This window comes from Choristoneura fumiferana, chromosome 3 (genome assembly GCF_025370935.1).
Source record: "Choristoneura fumiferana chromosome 3, NRCan_CFum_1, whole genome shotgun sequence".
In the NCBI taxonomy this organism is placed as follows: Eukaryota; Metazoa; Arthropoda; class Insecta; order Lepidoptera; family Tortricidae; genus Choristoneura; species Choristoneura fumiferana.
The window spans coordinates 11,426,271-11,450,447 of NC_133474.1; the positions used below are offsets into that span (position 1 = coordinate 11,426,271).

Genomic DNA, 24,177 nt, shown 5'->3' on the forward strand with positions numbered 1-24,177 from the left:
CTAGTTGTCATAGGTACATTTATCCTATCCAATTTATTAAAAGTGTAAACAAACCGATTTCATAAAAAATCTTGTATAAACACTCACTGGATCGAATCAATAACACATTTATCTATAATTCGTGTCTTTTAACTTGATGTCTAATCACTTTTTTCATCAAAATTCACTTGATTTCAATATTTATTTTTCATATTAAAAATCTTCGCCAAAATCTAACGTTACCTATTTCTTGATTGAAACATGTGTATAATCTGTAGTAGCATAGACTAGCGTAGAGATGGTGGAAATTTGACATTCTAAAAATCGATTAATGCGCGGATGAATAAGCGATTTTTATTTACTTTCCTTAAAATTTAAAAATAAATACTGCTTTTATAATTGAATAATCATATAGACAAAAATACTTTGATCTATTCAATTAATAAATTAATCGTTTTTGATACGACTGGAAGACAAACGAGCAAGTGATCCTGATGGTAAGAGATCACCACCGCCCATAAACATCTGGAACACCAGGGTATTGCAGACGCGTTGCCAACCTAGAGGCCTAAGATGGGATACCTCGCGTGCTAGTAATTTCACCGGCTGTCTTACTCTCCAGCCGAATCACAACAATGCAAGCACTGTTGCTTCACGGCATTACTATTTATTGTGCATTTACTGAACAGATTAAATATTTTTTCTATAGGTTCAAGGTTTTCACATTATTGAATGTCTGTAGTCGGATAAATGGCGTCTTTGTTTACACTTTTCATAAATTGGATCGAAATACTTATATACAATATAGACTCGACAGCAGAAAGTAAACCATTAGATTCTAGAGGTTTGCCGTTCTCTAATATTTCTACTGCTACGTGTTTATTTAATTTAATATGCTTATATTATAAGTATGAGGTTATTATGCATGCATATTAATATTTTATAATCATTTATAATAAATAACTAGTGATACAGTACGTACTTGACCAGGAAAAGGAAAAATATTATCCTTGAAGCTAAGTAGATACCTACTTACCTAATATTTATTGACTCTTGATGACAAATGAAATGAAAATCCTCTCACTGCGCGAGCATTGACATTTAAAACTTGTATGTATCTACTTTCTTACCCGTCTTTTTCCGTTGTTATATACAGTGAATTTTTCAGAAGCTTAGATCCTCCACCCTTTGCAAGAGGCTGGCAACTGTAGAAGATACTATTACAGTCACTGCTCACTCGTTTTTCGAGCGAAAATAGCCCTCTATTACCTATTATTAATCTGGTACCCCTTTACTTTTGTAAAAGTTAGGTAACCTTATAGTTTCGCCTGTCAGTCTATCCGTCCTTCAGTGTAAGCTGAGAGACTGCTAGTGTTAAAAAGCTCGATCAAATCGGAACATTAAACACTTGACGCATTAGTACGGGACCCTACACTGCGCGTGGCCAGACTCCCACTTGGCCGGTTTTCAAGTTGTATTCTTGATTAAAGTAATCAAGTAGAAGCATACTTTATAGTGAATCATCCCGGAGCGGGCGCTAATGGCATCATTCGTCACCGGCCGCTGGCCGTCTCTTCCGGCACACATTTTCAAAACAGAAATTAAGACATAAATTCCTTTCAAACCTCTAATGAATGAAATATAAAGCCGTAACACCACAGATAACGTATTGGTCACGCTCCGGATTGAAGTGCCTATAGTTGGGCAAAGAAAGCCCAGCCGGAGTCTCTATTAGCTACACTATGGGCGTCATTTTGCTTTGACCCCAGGGCACCCGGGGGCTTTTCTTCCGTCCTTCAACTGTGATCTATTCGTACGTAAGTACCTACTCGTATACCCACGTAACTTCCAACGGTCGGTCAGTCCCCGACTGTGGTAGGAAACATGTTAACGCATACGTTTTAACGAATTATCCTGAGTACTTTTCCTCGTATTTTGAATAATGAGGACTGTTGCGACATATCGTAATACAAGAGATTGTGCTTGGATTGTTTTTTTCGTATTCGTGCTTTTGGGTTTTTTTGTGTACGTGCTTTTGGGTTTTTTTCTGTCAATATACATACATCGGTAGAAAACTTTAGGAAGCTTGAATAATTTGTGCACGTAAGCACGTTTCTGCGAAATTCTACTTTATGTCCCCGTCGGAGTTCTAGGAATTGTGAACATAAATTATGTTTCTAAACTACTCAGTCCGTTTTTATTATAGTTAACAAGTAAATCATTAGTTACATTATGTGTCATGGAATATTCGGATAAAATAGTACCTCTTATCATCGTCTATGAAAGACCACAATAAATTAGCACATATTTATACGCTGTTTATAGCTCACCATTCGCTTCGCATCGCTTACCATCAGGCGATCCGTTTGCCCTCTATTCCATAAAAAAATAGATAACAATATACAGTGTGTTACAGGCACCTAGGCTTTTTTTAAGGGAGGTGTTACTTAACCATGACACTAATTTAATAAAACTAAGACCGGATGGCTACGTGGTTAGAGAACCTGACTACGAAGCTTGAGGTCCCGGGTTCGATTCCCGTCCGGGGCAGATATTTCTATGAATAATACGAATGTTTGTTCTCGGGTCTTGGATGTTTAATATGTATTTAAGTATGTATTTATCTATATAAGTATATTTATCCGTTGCCTTGTATCCATAGTACAAGCTTTGCTTAGTTTGGGACTAGGTCAATTGGTGTCAAGTGTCCCATGGTATTTACTTGTTTATTATTTAATTAATAAACTAAAATTCAGACTTTGTAAGTAAATTGACAAGTAGCTAAGTGATGACAGCCGACAGAATATACTTTGATTATTATACCTAGTGCCATCCACGAGGACGCGTGATTTTGTCAAAATTAGACATTAATGACATTGTAGTAAGAACCACGGCACGCGTCATCGTGAATGACTCTACCTATACTTGTCAATTTACCTACTTTGCTGTATATTGCTGGTAATTATAATTTTGTTAGAAAGTTAACAGTCTGATTTTTAGTTTATTAATTAAATAATAATAATAATAATTTATTATCTCATAGTTACAATAACAGTTTACATTGCATTATACCTACACGGTGTAACTTTAGAACAACATTAGTGCTATGAAACTAAAAGATCAACCAGTTTTGCAATTTTAGCTTACAGTGGTTTCTACACTAGGCGCAGCCTGTCTCGTAGGTAACAAATCAATGTCATGGTTAAGTTACAGAAATAAGTTACTTTAACTTCCCTTTAAAAAAAGCCTGGCTGTCGGTAACACACTGTATAACAAATTGAGCTTTTCACTAAACACTTATTTTTTAACTTTAAAAAAGGAGAACGTTCTCAATTTGATACAACTTTTTTCTATGTGAACCGATTTTGATGACTCTAGTCTAGATACATATTTATTTGATAGCTGGTGCTTCTCACGTGATACCATTTAAATTTGATCAGAATCTGACCTGTAGTTTTTGGGTCATCCTCCATAATACCATAATACGAGCAGTGTGATACACTTACATTTGACTACAAAAAAATAAATAATTTTCTACTAGTTTGCAGTCTATGCCTATCTTTAAGAACGTCTTGTAGGCCATTTTAAATGTCGATTTAAGGCTTAAACTGACAGTTCTTGTATGGATTTGACAGGACTTAAGACCACTTAAACCTAGATTAAAAAGCCAACAAGTGGACGTTAGTCTATGACGTTATCTTTCTTATTTAAGTTGTTCATATCAAATTAATAATACCTAACACGAGCTTCCTGTACATGTGCTAGTATATGTAGCCAATAATACATGTATTAGTTTTTGTTGTTGAACTACCTACTGGAACACATGGTGCCGAACTTATTGAATTTAGCCCCTTCGAGCACCCGCTGCGCTTCTGTATGAACTCAACTAACGTATATTTATTTACATTCGGTTCATTTAACTACGCGCTTCAATGCGTGCTTGAGCCCGTATTATGTAACATTATTAATGGGCATTAGACTTGTAAGTTCTGTCACTGAGCACGAGTTGGATAAAAGAAGGCACTGCCGTCCATTACCTACTCGAAATTCAAGTCACTATGTCTGATAATTTTTGCCTGTTTGGTAATAGTACCTACATGTATATGTAGATGTAAATATTTGGCATTTAAGGCTATATTAAAAGTCTGACGTAGAGTAAAAGTAAAAGGTTTATATTACATTACAGTAAATATTTTTATACATTTTTAGGTAGGTACTTATATGTATGTACTATGGTGTTCGCCGACAGTTGTCATCATAAATAACATAGCAATTTAGGTGTTCAAAAATACCGGAATACAATCGTATTTAGGTATTGAGACTAGAAGACCTGTAGGTATCAATTAAATCTGCCGAGATCTGCGATTAGTTGGTATCATTCCATTCCAACGAATTGCAGATCTTGGCAGATTTAATTACCTATCTATTCATAGATCTACTAATACTCATGTAATGTAGGTAGTTAATTTGTAATGTTATGTTTTTTTTTCGGTAAGCCAATTTTGCCAGTACTAGAGAGTCGTGAAGTACTTATTCATCAAACATGTCGGTCATTGCTGGTTTGCCTCCTAGAACGTTCCACGCAGCGCAAGGAAAACGTTTCCCTTCAAAATCGATAGCGGAAAAGCGTCAGTTGCCAATGGAGAGCGCGGTAGCGGCGCGCGCCGCCCGCCTTCCATCATGGCTGCCGTGCCCATTCTACCCTCCTCACGCGTAATTTAATTTGGGAGGCTAGGCTAACGCTATGAATAATTCTCCTTGTCAAATTGTCAGGGAACATAACGAACATAGTAAATGCATGAAAGCGAGCCAAGCAGCATTTCAAATAGTAACATACTTAATCTCGAACTCTACCTATGTGTTGCAAAACTTTTTATATGCGACTGGTTTTTGGGGAAATGATTTTCCAACCCGCGAGGCTGCGAGCAAAAGGTCTCCGTTTAAGCTTGGAAAAAAAATCTATCGTACCTAAGTATGTCCCGTTGTGTGTTCTCAATGGATTCTTGTGAAAATTTGTGACCGGGTTTGATACACACATGTGTGGAATTTTTCTTTCGAGTCAGTTTTTGGAAAAACAATAGGTATGATGGAACCGTAAAATTGCCCTTTTGAAATCGTTAAAAAAATGAAGTCAGCAACGTCGGCCAGAATCAGTACTTGGATGTGTGAAATTGGGGTGTTATAAGTTTGACGGCTTTGTGTGTCTGTATGACTGTGTGTCTGTCTGCGACACCGTCGCTCTTAAACGGGTAAACCGATTTTAATGCGGTTTATTTTATTTGAAAGCAGGGTTTTTAGCGATGGTTCTTAGACGTTCATGTTTTATTAAAATTGGTTCATTATATTTTGATTTCATGTTTTGGCGGTTGAAAACATAAAAAATAGACTTGCAAGGTCTACTTATACAGCTCAAAGAGCCACTAGTACAATAGGTACCATACGGCGAGCGAGACACATGCGTCTTCAAATAAGTATGCCTCAAAATTTAAAATACTTGAATAGGCATAATTATCGTAATTGCATCCTTGACGAGTGTTGCCACAAAACATTTTAAATTAAAGGTTTGTTTGAGGCGGATGCCGGAACAAAGTCCGCACGCGATCGGGAGTTTGGGCCTCCTCGCTTGCCTTCTGTTGCCGTGCCCAGGTGATGCTCGCGTATTGCGAAATGATAAAACGGCCTTAAGTTTTTATACGATATTAGTATGTAACATACTGAAGTAATAAAACTGGAAACTCCCCGCCTAGGCTAACGTCACAACACGAAAGTACCTATTAGCTAAAGCTAAACGGTTAATATCTTGAGCACCAATAGGTAATACAAAAGTGAAATGTGGTACCTACACACTAGGTTTCTAAAAGAATATGATTTCTTACTTTCTAATGGAAATGAAAATTTGCTTAGCTAAGTTCTTACATACTTACCTAGGTACCCGATTTACTTTTTGGACCAAATCCATCAACCAGCCAAAAGTTACGAATTATCGGATCATCGGATTGTAGTAGGTTAAGTTACTAGTAGGTTAAGCAACCATACTTTAGCAAGTGTTGTATGACTTAGCTTGGTGACTTGGGTACTCTTAGCCATGGTTAATTTCGTCTAAGATATAAAATTAATTTGGACGCGACATGTGACTGGCAAGCGTTTCCTTCCTTAGAAGAGCCACCAACGGCGTCATTTTTTGCGCCCCTTTTTTAAGCAGGCGACCTAATAATTTATGTTTTTTGTTGACAGGCCCACATAGTGTCCAGGTTCATAATGAACGGCGTGTGCGTGCGGTGGCGCGGCTGGATCGACCTGGAACGCCTGGACGGCGCTGGGTGTCTGGAGCTGGACGAGGAAAGAGCAGGCATTGAAGACGCAGCCCTGCGTGATCAAATCGAAAGGTAAATACATTAAAATTATTGCTAAATGTGTGTAGTCATCCCGTTTCTTTAGTCTACCAGTGAGCTGATGCATGTAACTGCGACAACTGCGTCGAAATATAGGAAGCCCATAAAAGGTACTCACGGTCGCCGGTCTACATCCCGTAACAAATAACTATATATCCATGTAGTATCTTTATGGTCTACTAGTAGTTGCCCGCGACTCCGTCAGCGTCGAATTCGTTTATCCCTATCCTGCGGGAACCACGCAATTTTCCGGAATAAAAACTATCCCATGTTCCCCAACTTCCCCGGGACTCAAACTATCTGTATACCGAATTTTATCTGAATCGGTTCAGCGGTTTAGACGTGATTAGGTTACAAATAGTGGGATGATATCTATTTATTTGGTACAGGTACAATCAGCGGCTACGTGACTTCGAGGACAAGCAACGTGCATACCGCGAGCACGGCGACGAGCTGCGCGCGCACTCCCACGCGCACGCGCAGCGCTGCCACCAGCGAGCGCCGCAGCACCCCGGGCACCCCGCCCACCCGCACCCCCACCCTCGCACCCCGTGCACATGAAGTCACAGGGAGCTCTTATCTCATAAACTATGTCAACAAGACAAGTGATCATCTCAACCCAAAAACTAGCCGCCAACTCCTATAAATATAGCATCTCATACAAATTTTGAAAACTAAAATCAAGTTAATGAAAGCAAGGATAGTCTTCGACCCAAAAAAACAACAACTAAGCTACTCTCTTCGTACGTCTTCCACCCTGGTCATATGAAGACAAGACACAGTCGCACACAGGGTTCAACGAGTTATGGAGCACTAAATCAGTGACTATGCTAAGGCTGTATATTTAGTGGCATGCGGTGTGTACAATTCCAGGGCATGCAGTTAGGTAGTACTTTTTAAATCAAAAAACGCAATTGGCCAGTTAACCTATGTAGTTTAGTTTACCTATACCACGTGCCATATAAATCTGCCTAAAAGTTCATTACTTAATACTCAGTTTTGACGCATTTTTGAGATACATTTTTTATGCGACGTCTTTACGTTACTCCCGGATTGTGTTCGAATCGGTTAACGGTATAGTGCCGATTCAATTATTGGAATAATACCTTTGTACTTTTTGTTGTACTAGTCGGGGCAATGAACTTTTAGGCAAAGTTAGGCGGCGGAAGGTATAAGCCCTTAGGATAGACAAAGCCTGATTGCTTTTTTGGGATCCGACGCTCGCCACTATCTGTATTGAAACTTAAGTACGCTGCTCACTTCAGCAGACGCTTATTACTTACGCCTCTTATTCCGTACAAAAACTGTTATGTATTACCTTAACAACAAGGCACGTTCCATGTATCTGTGAAGTAATTGAAAGCATTTATCTCAAAACCTATGCTAATTCTAAGTAACGCGCTGCCCTTACACACTTCCACTTTGTTCACACGTAGTTGCAGAGCGGTTCTTTTTTACAAACTACCCATAATACGTTATTGTATGTCAAATCAACACTCGTTCCATGTGCATACGAAGTCATTATGTTATTACACTACACATATCTAATGTCGAATATTTACTAAAAGTTAGTCTGTAGGTTGCGTTAAACCTGGAATGCTGTATCTTGACCCTATCTACAAAAACCACGCGAAGCGCTTAAACAGGATAGCTTAAGGCATCTCGTTATTCAAACTAAGATCATTTGCCCATCATATTCATCTACCATTAATTCACCAAATATCTACCTGAATAGATGATACTTAGGTAACTCCACTTTATAAATAATCTCAAACCTTAATTTAATTTTATTGTACTTTCTAACTTACGCTAAATAAAAGATCAGCAATGCTGAAAAATAAATCAATGTCGTCAAATAACTATATAATACTTATACATACTTAAATAATAATAATCCTTCAGAACGTTTTTATCAGAATAACTAGCGTACTACATTTGTAATTACTATATTTCGTTTTTTAGCATTAGAAAAAGGGTAAACAATCTTGACGAGTCTTATTATTGAAAAACGTTTTTTTTAAAACAGTAAGTTAGTAACAGTAATAGGGAATATTACTTATGATACCAAAAGCATGTAAATTATCATATGTCCTTGCTAATTCTTACTATTTGCTGTGACTTATTTTTCAAAAGAGTTTTTCAATAAAAAGACACGCCAAGATCGCTTACCTTCTTTCTAATGTTAAAAAAAACGAGGTAGGTATACATCGGTAGCAATTTTTGTAGAAATATATTTTGTAATCCTTTCTATACATTTGGTTTTATACTCGTAGCTATTTGTGACATTCATTACTTATAGCGTAGGTAGGTACCTATAACTAAACTAGATACAGAGTATGTAGGTCTACATATATGTTTGCTACTAATAATCAAAGTCAAAGTAAAAATATCTTTATTCAATTTAGGCTATAACAAGCACTTATGAATGTCAAAAAAAACTACCACCGGTTCGGAAAAACCTCTGCTGAGAAGAATCCGGCAAGAAACTCAACGAGGTATATATTTTATAATGATGTAGATGAAATATCTGTTCTTGTTTAATTTGTGTTATATTATGTTATTTATTTTTAAGTGGATTGTATACATACCTACATAGCTTAAAAAATACAATTTTTGTGATAGTAATGTAAATAAATCTTAATGATATTTTTAAGAAGTGTAGTTTTATTCTCTTAAATCGTGCACAAGCACCTATAACAGTTACCCTTTATAGTTATAAATGTTGTATGTGTTGTGTACCTACCGATGCAACTCTTTATAAGCGGCTGCATTTGTCTACTTAACTTTAAAAAATAGTGAGGACCATGACATGACGTTATTATTTATATTAAATTACTAGCTTCTGCCCGCGACTTCGTCCGCTTGAAATAGTAATTTTGTGAAGTATTTAATTTATATAGGATACCTGGGTTATTATTTCGAGAGGTTCAATTGTGTTCAGACTCAAATTTTCAGTTATAAAATTAGAAATATATCGTTTATTGTTTTTAAGTTGCTTAGGATATTATCACTGAAACTTGTGGTAAATACATTTTATTCTATTTTATCTTTTTTTCCACAATAACTTAAATTTTCTGCACAAAAGTCAGTTACGTGGTCAGGTTCGGATTATCCCTGACTACTTTGTAGTATTGTAAAAAATACAAGGTATAGAAAAACTTGCTGTTTAAAACATGGATTGAATGTTCATAATATAATTTACGAAGCATGCAAACATAAAAAAATTAGGACATTGATAAGACTATTTTTTTCTACATTTCCCGTTGTTCCAAAATACACCATCACTTTCGTAGCCACACTTATTAAGTAATATTTTAAACAAAAAAAGAGGTCAAACCTCCTGTAAATCCTTTTTTAACTATAAGCAACTTTGAAAATAAGACTGCGTCAATATAACGTATAATGTTTATCGCAAGCCATAATTATTTATCTATAATTAATGTAATAAAGGTTCAGTTAGATTTTCGTCAAAGATCGAGCGTCATTTTCGTTACGGTTGCGACTTGGTGAGTATTGGGTAAATAAATATAATGTTTTACTGGTGCTGTGTCATTTGCAGTTAAGTTATTCAATATTGATTTCATTTGCTTCAAACCTATAGGATATTTACTGCAGAGCCGCGAAAGTAAGAACTTTTCAATTTCGTGGTCATCATTTTCGTGGTGCTATGGGCCACGAAACTGATTAAAGACCACGAAAAAGATGATTTTCCCTACAAGTAGAAAAATACAGAACACTTTTTATAGAATTTTCTGCTTTTTACAGTGTAATCGTTTATGCCGTTATTGATTTAATTGATTTAAATGAAGAATGGTTGACCGTCAACAACATTTGCTCCAGGTGTGGTTATAGGAATTATGACCAGTGCGTCGCCAATTTTGTTAACTGGCGAGAGGTTCAAGAATTATTTTGCCCTGAATGTACGTGTGAAATGTATATATCTAAATATTAAAAGAAAACTTCGTCATTTAGAGGAGCATTTTGTTGTGTTGTTTCGTTGTAACATAATTTCGTTCGGGTCTACCGTAGACCTGCACGGGGGGGAAAGTATTGAAAGCTGTTTTGGTTTGTGAGTTGAAGTTATTAATCTTACTTTAATTAAGTAATTTCTAGAAAGTATTTAAAAGGTTACAAAAATGACAATTTGAAGTCGTCATTTTCGTGGTCAAGTTTTAATTTTTTTTTATATAGATATCAATTGTCTATTTCTGTTGATACCTGATTAATTAAATAATGCTTATCCGTTTTCTCATTATGATCGGATTTTCATTCAAATAGTACAATTATAAGATTTTTAAATAAACAAAATGTTCTTTTTCGTGGTCTCGATGCTCATTTTTGTTACCGTTAAAATTGGATTTTTGCTTTTTTTAACCAAAATAAACTTTATTGATCTCTTCTAATATAAAGCATCTTATCGGTACATATCCTTATGTTCAAAATAAAACAGACCACATCAAAATGTGTGTTTTTATTTCTGTAACATTTATCTTACACCTCAAATAATTACCCACCTATTCTGCCAATAATAGTACATAGAAACTTCTACGGTTTACCAAAAATAACCTATTTAAGTACATTGCTACAAATATAAACTATTTTTTTTTGTTCTTCCATACATCCATCCATCCGATGTTCTTTGGTAAAACATAAATATTTTGCGGGTAGCCATATTTTAGCAATACGACGTGTATTCTACCCTGCCAACACAAAAGGACTAATACTTCATAGTGAACTATTGACACTTTACGTCCTTTATTGTAAGTCAAGGCATTTTTACTAAGCATAGCTACACATATTTCCGATAAATATACTTATACGTAGTAACTTTTTTGGAATTCCTTAAGAACTTTCATCCCCATATTTTCAAGTACATAGGTCGAAATTTGAAAAGCGCCAGATCAAATGTTTTTTAGGGTTCCGTACCTTAAAAGGAAAAAATGGAACCCTTGTAGGATTACTTTGCTGTCCGTCCGTCCGTCTGTCTGTCAAGACCCTTTATCTCGTAAATGCGCGGAGTAAGGTATATATCGAGTTGAAATTAAAACCCTAAACTCAGGTCAATAGTCCCGAAAGCTGTGAAAAAATCACACCTCTAAGTCTAGGCAATCAAAAGCTACAGTCGTTAAAAAGGTGTTTCCATACAAATTGCCTCAACAGAAAAAGTTATAGGGTAGGTACTTCCGGCTGTCCTAGAAACTTGGAATTTTGCATAAAGGTAGCTCTTATAGCACAATAAATAAGAAAAATCTGAAAATCATAATTTTTCATGTCTGACTGTCTATGTGAATAAGCCATCTAAAATGACCCCACATTTCGTACATTTTGCTTATGAGCTTAAAAGGCTCTGCTAACACTGCACCATCCCCTCTGCTAACATCCCCTCGCAGGTAACATTTTCAAAAACGCTTAAACAAATATCTATTTATTTCTTATAAGTAGCCCAATGCCAAGTTTCATAAAGAACCATCGATTTATCTTCGACAATGACGATCTTCCATATAAAGTTTCATTCCCTATTTTACCCCTCACAGGAAGAATTTTTAAAAACGCGCGAACAAATATGTATTTATCTCTTATCACGTGCCCAAATACCAAGTTTCATAAAGAACCATCGATTTATCTTCGACAATGACGATCTTCCATATAAACTTTCATCCCCTATTTCACCCCCTCACAGGAAGAATTTATAAAAACGTGCGAACAAATATCTATTTATCTCTTTTCACGTGCCGAAATGGCAAGTTTAATAAAGATTCATCGATTTATCTTCAATAATGACGACCTTGCGTATAAACTTTCATCCCCTATTTCATCCCCTCACAGGTCGATTTTTTAAAAAAGGTCAAACAAATATAGAATTATTTCTTATTAAGTGCCTAAATGCCAAGTTTCATGGTTTTATCTTCGATAGCTACGAACTTCCACCATATAAACTTTCATCCCCTATTTCAACCCCTGAAAGCCTCTTTTTCGCGATAAAAGATAGCCTATGTTCTTTCCCAAGGTCTATTCTATCTCTGTACCAAATTTCATCAAAATCGGTTCAGTGGTTTAGGCGTGAAAGCGTAACAGACAGACAGACAGACAGAGTTACTTTCGCATTTATAATATTAGTATGGAAGTATGGATTAAGTGCCTAAATGCCAAGTTTCATGGTTTTATCTTCGATAGCTACGAACTTCCACCATATAAACTTTCATCCCTATTTCAACCCTGAAAGCTCTTTTTCGCGATAAAGATAGCCTATGTTCTTTCCCAAGGTCTATTCTATCTCTGTACCAAATTTCATCAAAATCGGTTCAGCGGTTTAGGCGTGAAAGCGTAACAGACAGACAGACAGACAGACAGACAGACAGAGTTACTTTCGCATTTATAATATTAGTATGGATATTTTTAGGCAATTCAGAATGTTCCTATAAAGCAAAACCATCAAACTACCATTAGTTTTAGTTCATTCCGACAGGTATCCATGCTTAACGAGGCTTTGTGTATTCGAGCAAAAAAGGTGGGGTAGTGATGTGATCCCTTGCGTGCTCCTCGCGCCGGTCAAATTAAATGCAATTAGGCGTCACATGTTTGACATCGGCGCTTGCGCAGGAAGCGCGCCGGGCCCCAATTCACAAAGTATACTAGTAAAAGCAATTAATATCAGCACTGCATGTGCTTCAACTGTTCAGGCTTACACAGGTTGTGTAACAATTTGTGCCTTAGAAAAAAGCTTTAGTTTTGTGAAGCGGGCCCTTGGTCGCACGCGCGCGCACCTGTTCGACGCCCCACCCCGCCCTCACTCATTATATGCAATTTAGTCAGCGCCGAAATGTTCATAATATGCATGCTCGTTGAACAACTCACAGTTGATTGCTTGCACTAAATGCTGTAAAATTAGCTGCCGCCGTCAAGCGTTAACGCCTGCATTCCATAAAATTAAAATTTGCTTTTAGTGTATTATTGAGCGTATCTTAAATAACATCATAAATGACAAAAGTTTTTCATCGTTATTGGATTTATACTTAGATATGTCTACTCGTAGATGAGTAGGTATGAATAAACTGTAAAACTGTTTATCTATGCATTTATCTAAGTGTAGGTCGGTATGGTACCTTGTCATACTTTTCTTTTAACATGTAGAGTTAGAAAGTGTTAGGAAACGCCTTTATGATTTTTTGTATGCAATAGGTGTACAGTTGTGCATTAGAAAAGGCTCACCAACAAAGTAGGTATAAGTAGTAAGTACTAATTTATTATTTTCATGTAATTTATTTAGCACATCTCTACTTTATTTATTAAAGCGAAGACAGGACAGATTTTTTGACCATTTACCAAAACTCAGTAAGGTAAACTCAGTAACAATTAATAATAAAAAAAGCAATCAAATATCAGAAAAAATATCTAATGTAACTAGGCAGAGCCTATCTTTATCTTGAGATCTTGTACCTAACTAAACAAAGCTACAGTAAGTAGAGCAACAAATACCTACATACAGACATTATCGGTTCATCTTCGTAACAAACGCAGCAACTTATATTACAACTTATGCGGAAGTATAAATCGTCGCCAAAAGATACTATCACAGTTTTATTGTGACGGCGACGGCACCTTGACCGTCAAAATCGAGCAGGTAGCCTCAACATGATCTTTGGCGATCGACCGATGCCCGCAAAAAACGGTTGTACAAGAGAAATCAGAAACGAACACTATCCAGATCCCGTGCACAATGAACCCGTGATTTATCAGGGCATTCTTTTTGCGCAAAAAGCGCAGGTCAGTGCCGAAGCGAAGCACCAAAAGGGCAATTCGTGTAATCCGCGGGCCAAGAGCGTGGGAACGACGCACCGCGCCCGCGCCCGTGCGCTCATTGTACGGCCAAAAACATTACTGGTGCTTACTACCATTTACTACGTACATGCCCATGAACCATAAGCTATGTTGGATTTTATTTGCAGTTAAAATTAATTATATGTATTTTGTAACTAGCGGTTGCCTGCGACTCCGTCTGTGAAGAATTCGTTTATCGTTATCCCGCGGGAACTAAGTATTTTTTGGGATAAAACTATATCCTGTCTTTCACTGGGCCTCAAATTATCTCCATACCAAATTTCATCCAAGACGGTTTAGCGATTGAAGCGTGAAAAGGTAGCAGATGGACAGTTAGGTACTTACACATTTACAGACCTAGCTTTGCCTGCGACTCCGTTTGCGAAAAATTCGTTTATTGCTATCCCGCAGGAATTATGCAATTATCCGGAATAAAAACTATCCTATGTCCTTCCCAGAGTCTCCAACTATCTTAATACCAAATTTCGTCTAAATCGGTTCAGCAGTTTAGACGTGAATAGGTGAGAACCAGATAGACATGCTTTCGCATTTATAATCAGTAAACATTAGTCCTTACTAATCCTAAGTACTAAAGAAGTAAGTACAACGATTTTGTTTTGTTTGTGTTATGTCCATCGATCAACAATTACTACTAATTGTTACATACAAAACTACCTATTTCGGAATACATATTCAGCTTCTGTTAAAGGAGATAAGTTGAATTTGAGTGATAGTTATGTTTGATAACAGACGCGTCGCATTTTTATTTTAATATTAAAAAAATACAGCATATCAAAGATACATATTTAAACAGTATAAATAAAAAGTTTACGTTTAGTTTAAGTTTAGTTTAAGTAAATACTTAAGTAAATTTACACAATAAAAACTTAATAATAATAATTTAAAACTAATATAAATCTAAGAAAGACCCCTGTGGCAGGGTTCAAGAATGCTGGCAGCATTTCCTCGCTGTATGGCGATGCCAGTGCCAAGACGCTGTGCGAGGAGGCTGCCAGCCGTTTTGTCCCCGGTGGCTTCGACCAGTCTCTTTGCCAGTTGACTGAAGAGTTAAAAAAAAACTCAATGTCCGCCCGTAAAGCAGGTAGGTTGCGACATATATAATATAAGTATATTTGTGCAAGATAATAAATCAGCAGCATTGTGCACTGATAGATAGACATGGTGATAATTCGAACGTCGGTGAAAACCCACTTGTTCCATGAGGAATTTTGTGATTCTATTGGGAATTTCATACGAAAAACATGAATAGGAATGAATAGGAGACATTATTGTATTATTTATTCCTTGTTGACTTTGATAAGTTAAATTACAATAGGCACATTCAGCACTCCGCATGAACGAACGTAAAGATTTATTCAAGAATATAAACAGATAGTACGGTACAGATTATAATCTAAAACTATATAAACTTTTACTTTAGGTACTGAATCTACTTTTTACGGGAGCATATAAAAGAGTCCAGATCCAGCAAAGTACTTACCTACAAACGTAAGATAAATGAACTCAATTCTATATTCTACACGCTGTCATGCGTCAACTGCAGGGTTCAGTAAGCTTAAGTTAAAACGAAGTAGAAAGTAGTTTATATGTAACACCATAACACTCGGAGGCTTCTTATGGCTTCCCGAAGACACGCCAACCGACCGGCTCGTGTCACACATGAGTGCCCAATCAAGAGTGAGGCTTCGCTTCTTGTGGTTGGAACGACTATAACTTTGATCCCCTTTTCCAATATCATAATTACATTGAGCAAGGAGTATGCAAAGAATTATCAAGAGCATCAATTTAAGTTAGGTGGCGCCGAAAGTAATTGCAATTGCAATTTGGGATATCCTCTTCATGCTAGGACGCTGGTACAATTTTGTTTTTGTTATCTGTGTCGTTTACCTACAAGAAAAACTATATTAAATATACATAGAGCATCTCTATCACTCACGAAATTACCTACCTACTCGGACACGAAAAGCGAAGTGCGTTATCTAGCTTCAAGCTAGGTAATCCTCTCATTGCTCAATGTAAAGGAGCAGCAAAAAACTCAGGAAAAACACAAAGTTACAGATCCTGAACTAATAGGTAGGTACCTATACCTACTAATACTTCATTGGTTTGGAACCTCCACAAAGGAATGGTTGAATCAATCAATTATTTACCGATTCTGAAACATCAGTAAAATAACGAGCGGCACCATCTTCATTCAATAAATAGGTAGGTAACTACATTACATTTTAATTATGCCACGTTAGAAGTTAAATAAAGCTGTTTGTTTATTCAGGAGTCCTAAATAACACGCTGCAGAGCGTACATCAAATACTGAGTTTTATGACCCAAATGCGCCTGCGGCACTTTGAAAGCGAGAAGCGCCATCTCATCCATATGTTTCCTCGAATTAACGTCTGTTTTCTGTGAAGAAAACGGCCGTCGTTAAACACGTATAGATTACTACATAAAACAATATAAACTGTTTGTTTATAATAAAAAAGAAAGAGCGAAGACATCCGGCAGCGGGGTTATTCTGGACAATTTTCTATTTTAAGTAGACAAAACTAAGTAGCAAGCGGTCATTGGTAATCGATAAGCGCCGCCAATAGACCACAATTATAAGATTTAGTAAGAACCTACTTATACCATGCCACTCGATATTCTTGCTATGACAAGGGTGCGGTTTAGGCGAGTCCTTAGTTACAGTCAGACTGGTAATATCGAAAACAACTGTCTTAAGAGCGTTGGTAAGTACATATTTTAAATTAATGTTTTTTTCACCTCAGCACCTCAAACAGGCAGGTTTTGCTATGAGAAATCAGTGAGCATAATCGCATTTTACTCACTCCGCGAGACAAAGTAACTTTTTTTTTAATTCTGAGGACAGTGCTGGGTCTACTCACTGAATTCCAAATATATGAACTTCACTTTGATATGTCACTTTCACTTCAACACGAAAAAAGTGAGACATAAGATCAAATGTGTTGATTACAATCTTAAATTAAAGTTATGGTATTAAAAATATATAGATACCTAATAAATTACATGACAACGACATATTTCCAAAATGTACCTAAATTTTCCCGCTCTTTTAATAAAGTATGCAACTTCGTTGCACGAAAGCCGCGGCTCTTGTTTTTTTTTTAATAAAAGGATTCCGTAATGGTACTGCCTAACGCTTACAGTTGAATTACCTAAATAGGTACTTGTTAAATTGAATGAATTTGTAACTAATATATTTATGTTTATGTAATAGAAATCTTAATAAAATCATATTTATAGGTTTACTAACATTTATAATAAATTATACGTTTATTGCTCCACCTTTTTAATGAAACAAAGATGTGGCTTTTTGCAGTATTAAAAAATATGTAATATTTTACAAGTAGTTTTAAGTTCGAATTACATACCATTCATGTTATGAGTATGAGATTCGTTTGTACCTACTGGACACTTTTTCGTTCCGAATTTAAAATCTCTCTAGGCTTTTGATCAATGTCTGGCATTCTATACTTTTTAAAGATGTGGGTAATCGCGACTGTACGTATAATTTGTAAAAAAATGTTTGTTTTGTAAACAGGTAGGTATATGTGGTTTTATTCTTATGCTACATTTAAATTATGTTCTCGCTGCTGCTGAGGTGAAAAATTGTATGTGTCACACAAGACCAAAGTTTTTTTGCATCTCGTGTGTTTGAATCCCTTGCTGCTCTCAGGATTCTAACCTAGAATCCTTGCTCGCGATTCAAAAACAACACTCGCAGCAAAAAACACCGTACGTACAGAAGCTTCGGTGCGCGATCCGACTCGCACTTGGTCGGTTTTTTTATTTGGCTGCACTTTGCCAGTCAGTCGTCCTAGGTATTCGTGCTGCAATTAATTAAGGATTTACTGTCCTACCCACAGAGATAATAATTAAATTAGTTGCATTTTCGATATTTAGGGGCTGTTTCACCATCCATTGATTAGTGTTAACTGACGGTTAAATGTGATGCCGTCTCTATTTGTTTTGTTCGAATAGACGGAGACGGCATCATATTGAACCGTCAGTTACCACTAATCAATGGATGGTGAAACAGCCCCTTATACTCAAAATATCACCTAATTTCAGGTGGTAGGACCTTGTACAAAGTCCGCCCGGTTTGCTACCACCATCTTGTTCGCTAATCCTGCCGTGAAGCAGCAGTGCTTGCACTGTTGTGTCTGGTGCGTTTTGGCGTGGAGAGTAAGACAGCCGGTGAAATTACTGGCACTTGACGTATCCCATCTTAGGTCTCTAGGTTGGCAACGCATCTGTAATACCCCTGGTGTTGCAGGTTTTATGGGCAGTGGTGATCTCTTACCATCAGGAGTCATCTTGCTCGTTTGCCATCCAGTCGAATAAAAAAAATATAGATGTTTTAACGCTAAAAATACTTTTAAGTCGTGCAACAGTTAGCTACATAATTATGTAGTGATTATAATGTACTCATTGCCATCGTATTCTGTCGGAAAAGTTCGTTTTATCTTGTTTTCTCAATAAGTTTCAGTAAGCTTCCGTTCCTAAGCTAGTTGAGAAAGCAAGAATAATACGAACTTTTCCGACAAAATACGATGAACGAAAGATACGAACAATTCAATCTACATTGAAGAGCAAAAGTAACGGAAACGGAACGGATCACTTTCCATAAAAAGTTGTACCTACAAAAACTAATGCGTTATTTTTGCACATCACTGTATATTTTAATTTCAAATCGATTCTTAAGTAGGTAATCTACAACTCAACAGTTATTGAGCTCGCTAATCTGCAAATAATATTGTGTGAGGCGGTGTGATCGTAATACAAATAGTGCATTCCGGGATTTGATTTGATGGAGGGCTGTGTTTGCTGAAGCTGCCAAATCTCACGGTTAATCTTCTCAGTTTACGCAATTGATGAATCTGCAATACGTTTCTAATCCTGTGAGGGCTGTAAGTAGATAAGTTTGTTTTATAAAATCTAACCTAACCTAACTGAACTATACAGATCTATTGAATAGGTAATGTTTTTCCATCGTATTCTGGAAAAGTTCTTTTTATCTTGTTTTCTCAATAAGTTTCAGTAAGCTTCAGTACCTAAGCTAGTTGAGAAAGCAAGATAAATACCACAGACCTCCATCACAAAACACAGATAGTTCAGAAGTCAATCTCCTGTATGTACTACCTACTTAACTTTTCATACCTACGCTCGGCGGTCGCTCTAAGGTTGTCAACTATGCACCAAAAAACTATCGTGGTAGTAGCACTCGTACCTAGTTGTTTGATTTATTGTTGAGAATGAAACGGGAAAAATGGAAATATAAATTAATTACTAAAATATTTTAATTTTAATGTCATTGTTATATTATAAATTTGTCACAAAAAATATCTTGCGACGATTTCGTTATATTGGCGAAATTCACGATTATTTAATTTAAACAATCGTCCACTGAACAATTATAATAACTTTTTTTTTCTTCATTATTGCACAAAAAAGTTCACAGACGCGTGTCTCAAGCGGATGGCACTCGCGCTCGCACTGGTCCCAACCGGTCCGAGATATCGCGTCCGTGAGCAATGTGTGTGCGTAGCTCGAGCGCACTTGTATGGAGATTGATTTCTGAATCGATCACACCGCCTCACACAATATTATTTGCAGATTAGCGAGCTCAATAACTGTTGAGTTGTAGATTACCTACTTAAGAATCGATTTGAAATTAAAATATAGTGATGAGCAAAAACAACGCATTACTTTTTGTAGGTACAACTTTTTATGGAAAGTGATCCGTTCCGTTATTTTTGCTCTTCGATGTATAATAGATTGAATTGTTGAAAAATTCGCACTCAAAATTAAATAGTGATGTATGAATAGCAGTGACCAGTGCGGTGGCGTCGTAACAATTCGATTCCTACCGATTTACGATTGCGATTTTTTTGACACTACCTCAGTGATGAATGATGTACCTACATATCCGAAGACATACCTAACTCACCCTTCTACACTCTCCGGTTTGAGCCTTACCAAAATGTTCCCTCCAAGCCACTGCTGTTTTGTTTTGAGGTTAACGACATCGATAGGTATATTCATCTCATAAATCATCATAATACATATGTGCGATGCGTCTTTCAAGTTACACAATAAAAAACATACCTACCTACTTAGTAACGGAAGAGAAATGAAAAACGAAATGAAATGTTGGTTGGAGGAATTTTATCCTGAATAATAATCCTATCGATTAGTATAATAAAATACCGAGTGTTTGTTTTTTTTTTTAATTTTAGTTGGTTCGAGTCCCAAGTCCCAAGGCGAGGTAAGCGAGTTTTAGATAATCTTTGAATGCAGTTTTGTTTCTTTTTAAAAATAAAGGAATGTCTCCTTTAAGAAAAATGAGCCAACTTAAGGATTTAAGGTAGTTTCCCTCCAGGGCCCGACTTATTTTTCCACACTGTACAAAAGTCATTAATCGGTAGTTTCGAGTTAGGTTATTCCGAGTAATTAAACTAATTTATGCAATAAAATGCTACGTGATATTAATAAAAACGTTCACCCACGGAACTGTACCTAATTCTAACTGATCGCACAAAATTTCAATAAAATTGCTTATCGCAGGTAGGTAGGTACTTTAGACACAGATGAGCACAATAATTGATAATCCCGGGACACGTGCGGGATAATCCAGGCTAATTGCGAGCGCGCCGTGATCCCGCGCCGCGCTGATCCCGTTGCCCGTGGATTCAGTGCCCCTCACGAAGTGACAGACAAAATTAGCAATAAAATGATATGAGATAAAATATTGCCATTCTGAACGGATTTCGTCCTAAACTAAAGAGTTAAAATTTCGGTAGGTAAGACTTTTGGATTACTCATATCCAAACATGTAAATAGTTTGAGCCTGGTAAACAGTCAAATCATGGTGGTTCATTATTTACCCTTAACAGGTCTTCTCTCTCTCTTTTATTCTTAGATTATTTACCTACTAGAGAAAAGTATTTGAATTCAAAACGTACAAGTATAAAAATAATGATCGATCCGTTGTCTAATTAAAAAAAAAACCGGCCAAGAGCGTGTCGGACACGCCCAAGATAGGATTCCGTAGCCATTACGAAAAAATCGAGTAGGTACTTAGGTAATATTTTTCTAAGGATTTCGTATTGTGTATACGGATCTTCCAAGTTTAGGTATTTTTATACCTTAGGCTGCTATTTACTCTATTTAAACTACTTACTAAAAATTCTCAAGCAATCATAGCCGTTATACTTTTCCTTGTAAATTTGATGTAAGTACTTACTTAAGTAGGTACTAGCATCCTGATTTTTTTCAAATTATCCACGCAACAGTTTTTATTTTACCACTTGGTCGGCGTGACTGATGTGTATAATTCATACCAAATTACAGCTTTCTAGTACTAACGGTCTCTGAGCTTAGCCGTAGACAGACAGACAGACAGACAGACGGACAGACATCGCGAAACTTTAAACATAGTTTCGCCATGAACCCTTATGGGTTCCTAGTTGACTACAGAACCCTAAAAAGATGTAAGTAATGTAAACATTAATAGATAGGTATAACGTAGGTATACCGTGTACACAAATATTGTTATGTAAATTGACTAGCTGTTGTTGCCCAGGGTACACCAGCCAGGCCCAGGCACCCTCTCCCAATTCATGAGGCCTACGCCTCGGATAGAAAGAATTTATAACGCCCGACTACCCACTCGAGGAGGTTTCCGTCTGACATCGCACTCCATATATTTAGGTATGTACATACCAACTTTAACAACCGTTAAACGCAAGGCTTCACTCACGGCGTCGCTCACGTGAGCCATTAAGTACTCTTAGTGCTGGGAGTTGGTAGGTAAATTTGGTAGTTAATAGTAGGTACAGTACGTCGCACGAAGGACAACCGTGCAAAATTTCATAAGTAATGTAATGGTTTACTAATATCTTGCATAAAATTTAATCTCATAATTTCGTTTCTCATACTATCATTTCTCATAATATCGATGAGAATAATATTTATATGTCCAAATAGTTGCTACACAGAAAGACATATCTCATAATATTACTTTGCATAAGTATAATAAAAAAACCGGGCAAGTGCGAGTTGGACTCGCGCACCGAGGGTTCCGTACACATTTTTTTATTTTATTTTTTATTTATATTGGCTCCAACGGCTCCAACGAATTCGTTGAAATTTGGTATGTATTAATTGTAGTTCTATATTAACTTAACCTTTATAAATATAAATAAAGGGAACCCGTAATGTAATATCTAGCTAGGCCAGTGTTTTTCAAACTTTTTTATGAAGCAACCCCCTTAGTAGCTATGTAAAATGATTTCCCGATCCCTACCTTCCGCGTTTTATTTAATACCTAGTTAAAGTTTAATTATTTTATAAATATTGAATTTAGTTTTTATAAGATTTACGACACCGCAGGGGGTCGTGACCCACACGTTGAAAAGCGCTACTCTAGACTAGTCTAGACTAAGGGGCTGCTTCACCGCCCGGTCCATTAATTAATTTTATTTGACGGATAATTGTGATGAAACAAACAGAAACGGCATCACATTTATCCGTCAAATAAATTTAATCATTGGATGGTGAAACAGGGGTTAGGCCGCCTATTTTGTAAAAAATAAATCAAAATGTATAGTTATAGTTGTTAAACTGCAAGCTTTGCAGTTCTGACTATTTTTTATTTTAACAGTACGTACTTGGCATAGTAAATACTAAATAGATTTTTTTTCGAATAGAATATAATTCGGGGCCTCAAACTTCGTAGTCAAGTTCTATAACGACTAGGCTTAGACTATTTTGGTAGGCAAAACACGAAATTATAAAGAGAAAAGTACCTACTTAACTAACTTAAACTAATATTGTGCTTTTTGAAAGGTTTTAATAATAATTATACCTATACCTAGGTATGTAATTATTATTAGTTAAGTTACACAGTATACATATAGGCAATTAGGTTACTGCTTGAATTGTGCTTGCTGCTAGGTTTCACTACCGTTCTTTGCGTAGTCGTCGATCACATCATCCTCACCACCTTGATAAGATGGCAATGGCAATCTAGCACCGTCCGCTTTATGCGGAACTTTTCCCATAAACGACTAAACTATAGAATCAGCTTCATTGGACCGCATTCCCCAGCGGTACAACTTAGGGATATTTTAAAACCGAGCCTATCGATCTCTCAAAGGGCCGACAACGCACCTGTGATACCCTTCGTGTCGCGGGTGTATTTATGGGTTATTGCTTTCCATTAACTAAGTGACCTGCATGCTTGTTTTAGCCCTATTACATTTAAAAAAGAGTCAATTTATATTTACCCTCCTTTTCTCGTTTAAAAGAACGCCTCCATGACAGACCAGCAGGGCTACTACAAAACTCGAAGTTCGTCTCGTGCGGTCCCTCTGACACTTATACTATTTAATACGAGAGCGAAAGGGACGGTACGATACGAACTTCGATTTTCGAACTTCGGGGTAGGCGCGCAGCGGGGCTACTACAAAACTCCAAACTGAAGTTCGTGTCGTTCGGTTCGGTGCCTCTGACACTTGTACTATTTAGTACGAGAGCGAGAGGGAAGGTACGATACGAACTTCGATGTCGAACTTCTGAATAATTCCACTGTATGTAGTGACCTTAGGCTATAGCCTCTCTTTTATTCTATTTATGATAATGTATTGTCCTTAAAATAAATAGAATAAAATAATATCTATCATAAGATATTCACTCACGTATACAAATTCCTCGACATTCACACATTCTTTCGTATTTGGAATGCCGTGGCTATGCTGTGGCGGTACCTGACATATGCAGAAAGACAATCGTTGGTATTTACAAATTGTTGACAGATGTCAGCACTATTGCACTGCTTGTGTTGGTACTTTGTGTTTTTTGTATAGTTGATGTAGGTGCTCGTTTTTACCGTACCTGTGTAAAGTAACTATTGTCACAGTCTGTATAGCTGTCAACTGTCAAAAAT

At 36.7% G+C, this 24,177-nt stretch overlaps 1 protein-coding gene across 1 annotated transcript in view; it reads left to right on the forward strand.

Moving 5' to 3' along the window:
* Positions 1–9,027, forward strand: part of LOC141426597 (protein big brother-like) — a 24,365-nt gene extending 15,338 nt beyond the window's left edge. The window contains 2 exon segments of the mRNA XM_074085617.1: positions 6,761–6,905; positions 6,908–9,027. Coding sequence (XP_073941718.1) covers positions 6,761–6,905; positions 6,908–6,958 — 196 coding nt within the window. The 3' untranslated portion in view covers positions 6,959–9,027.
* The last annotated feature ends 15,150 nt before the right edge of the window (positions 9,028–24,177 follow it).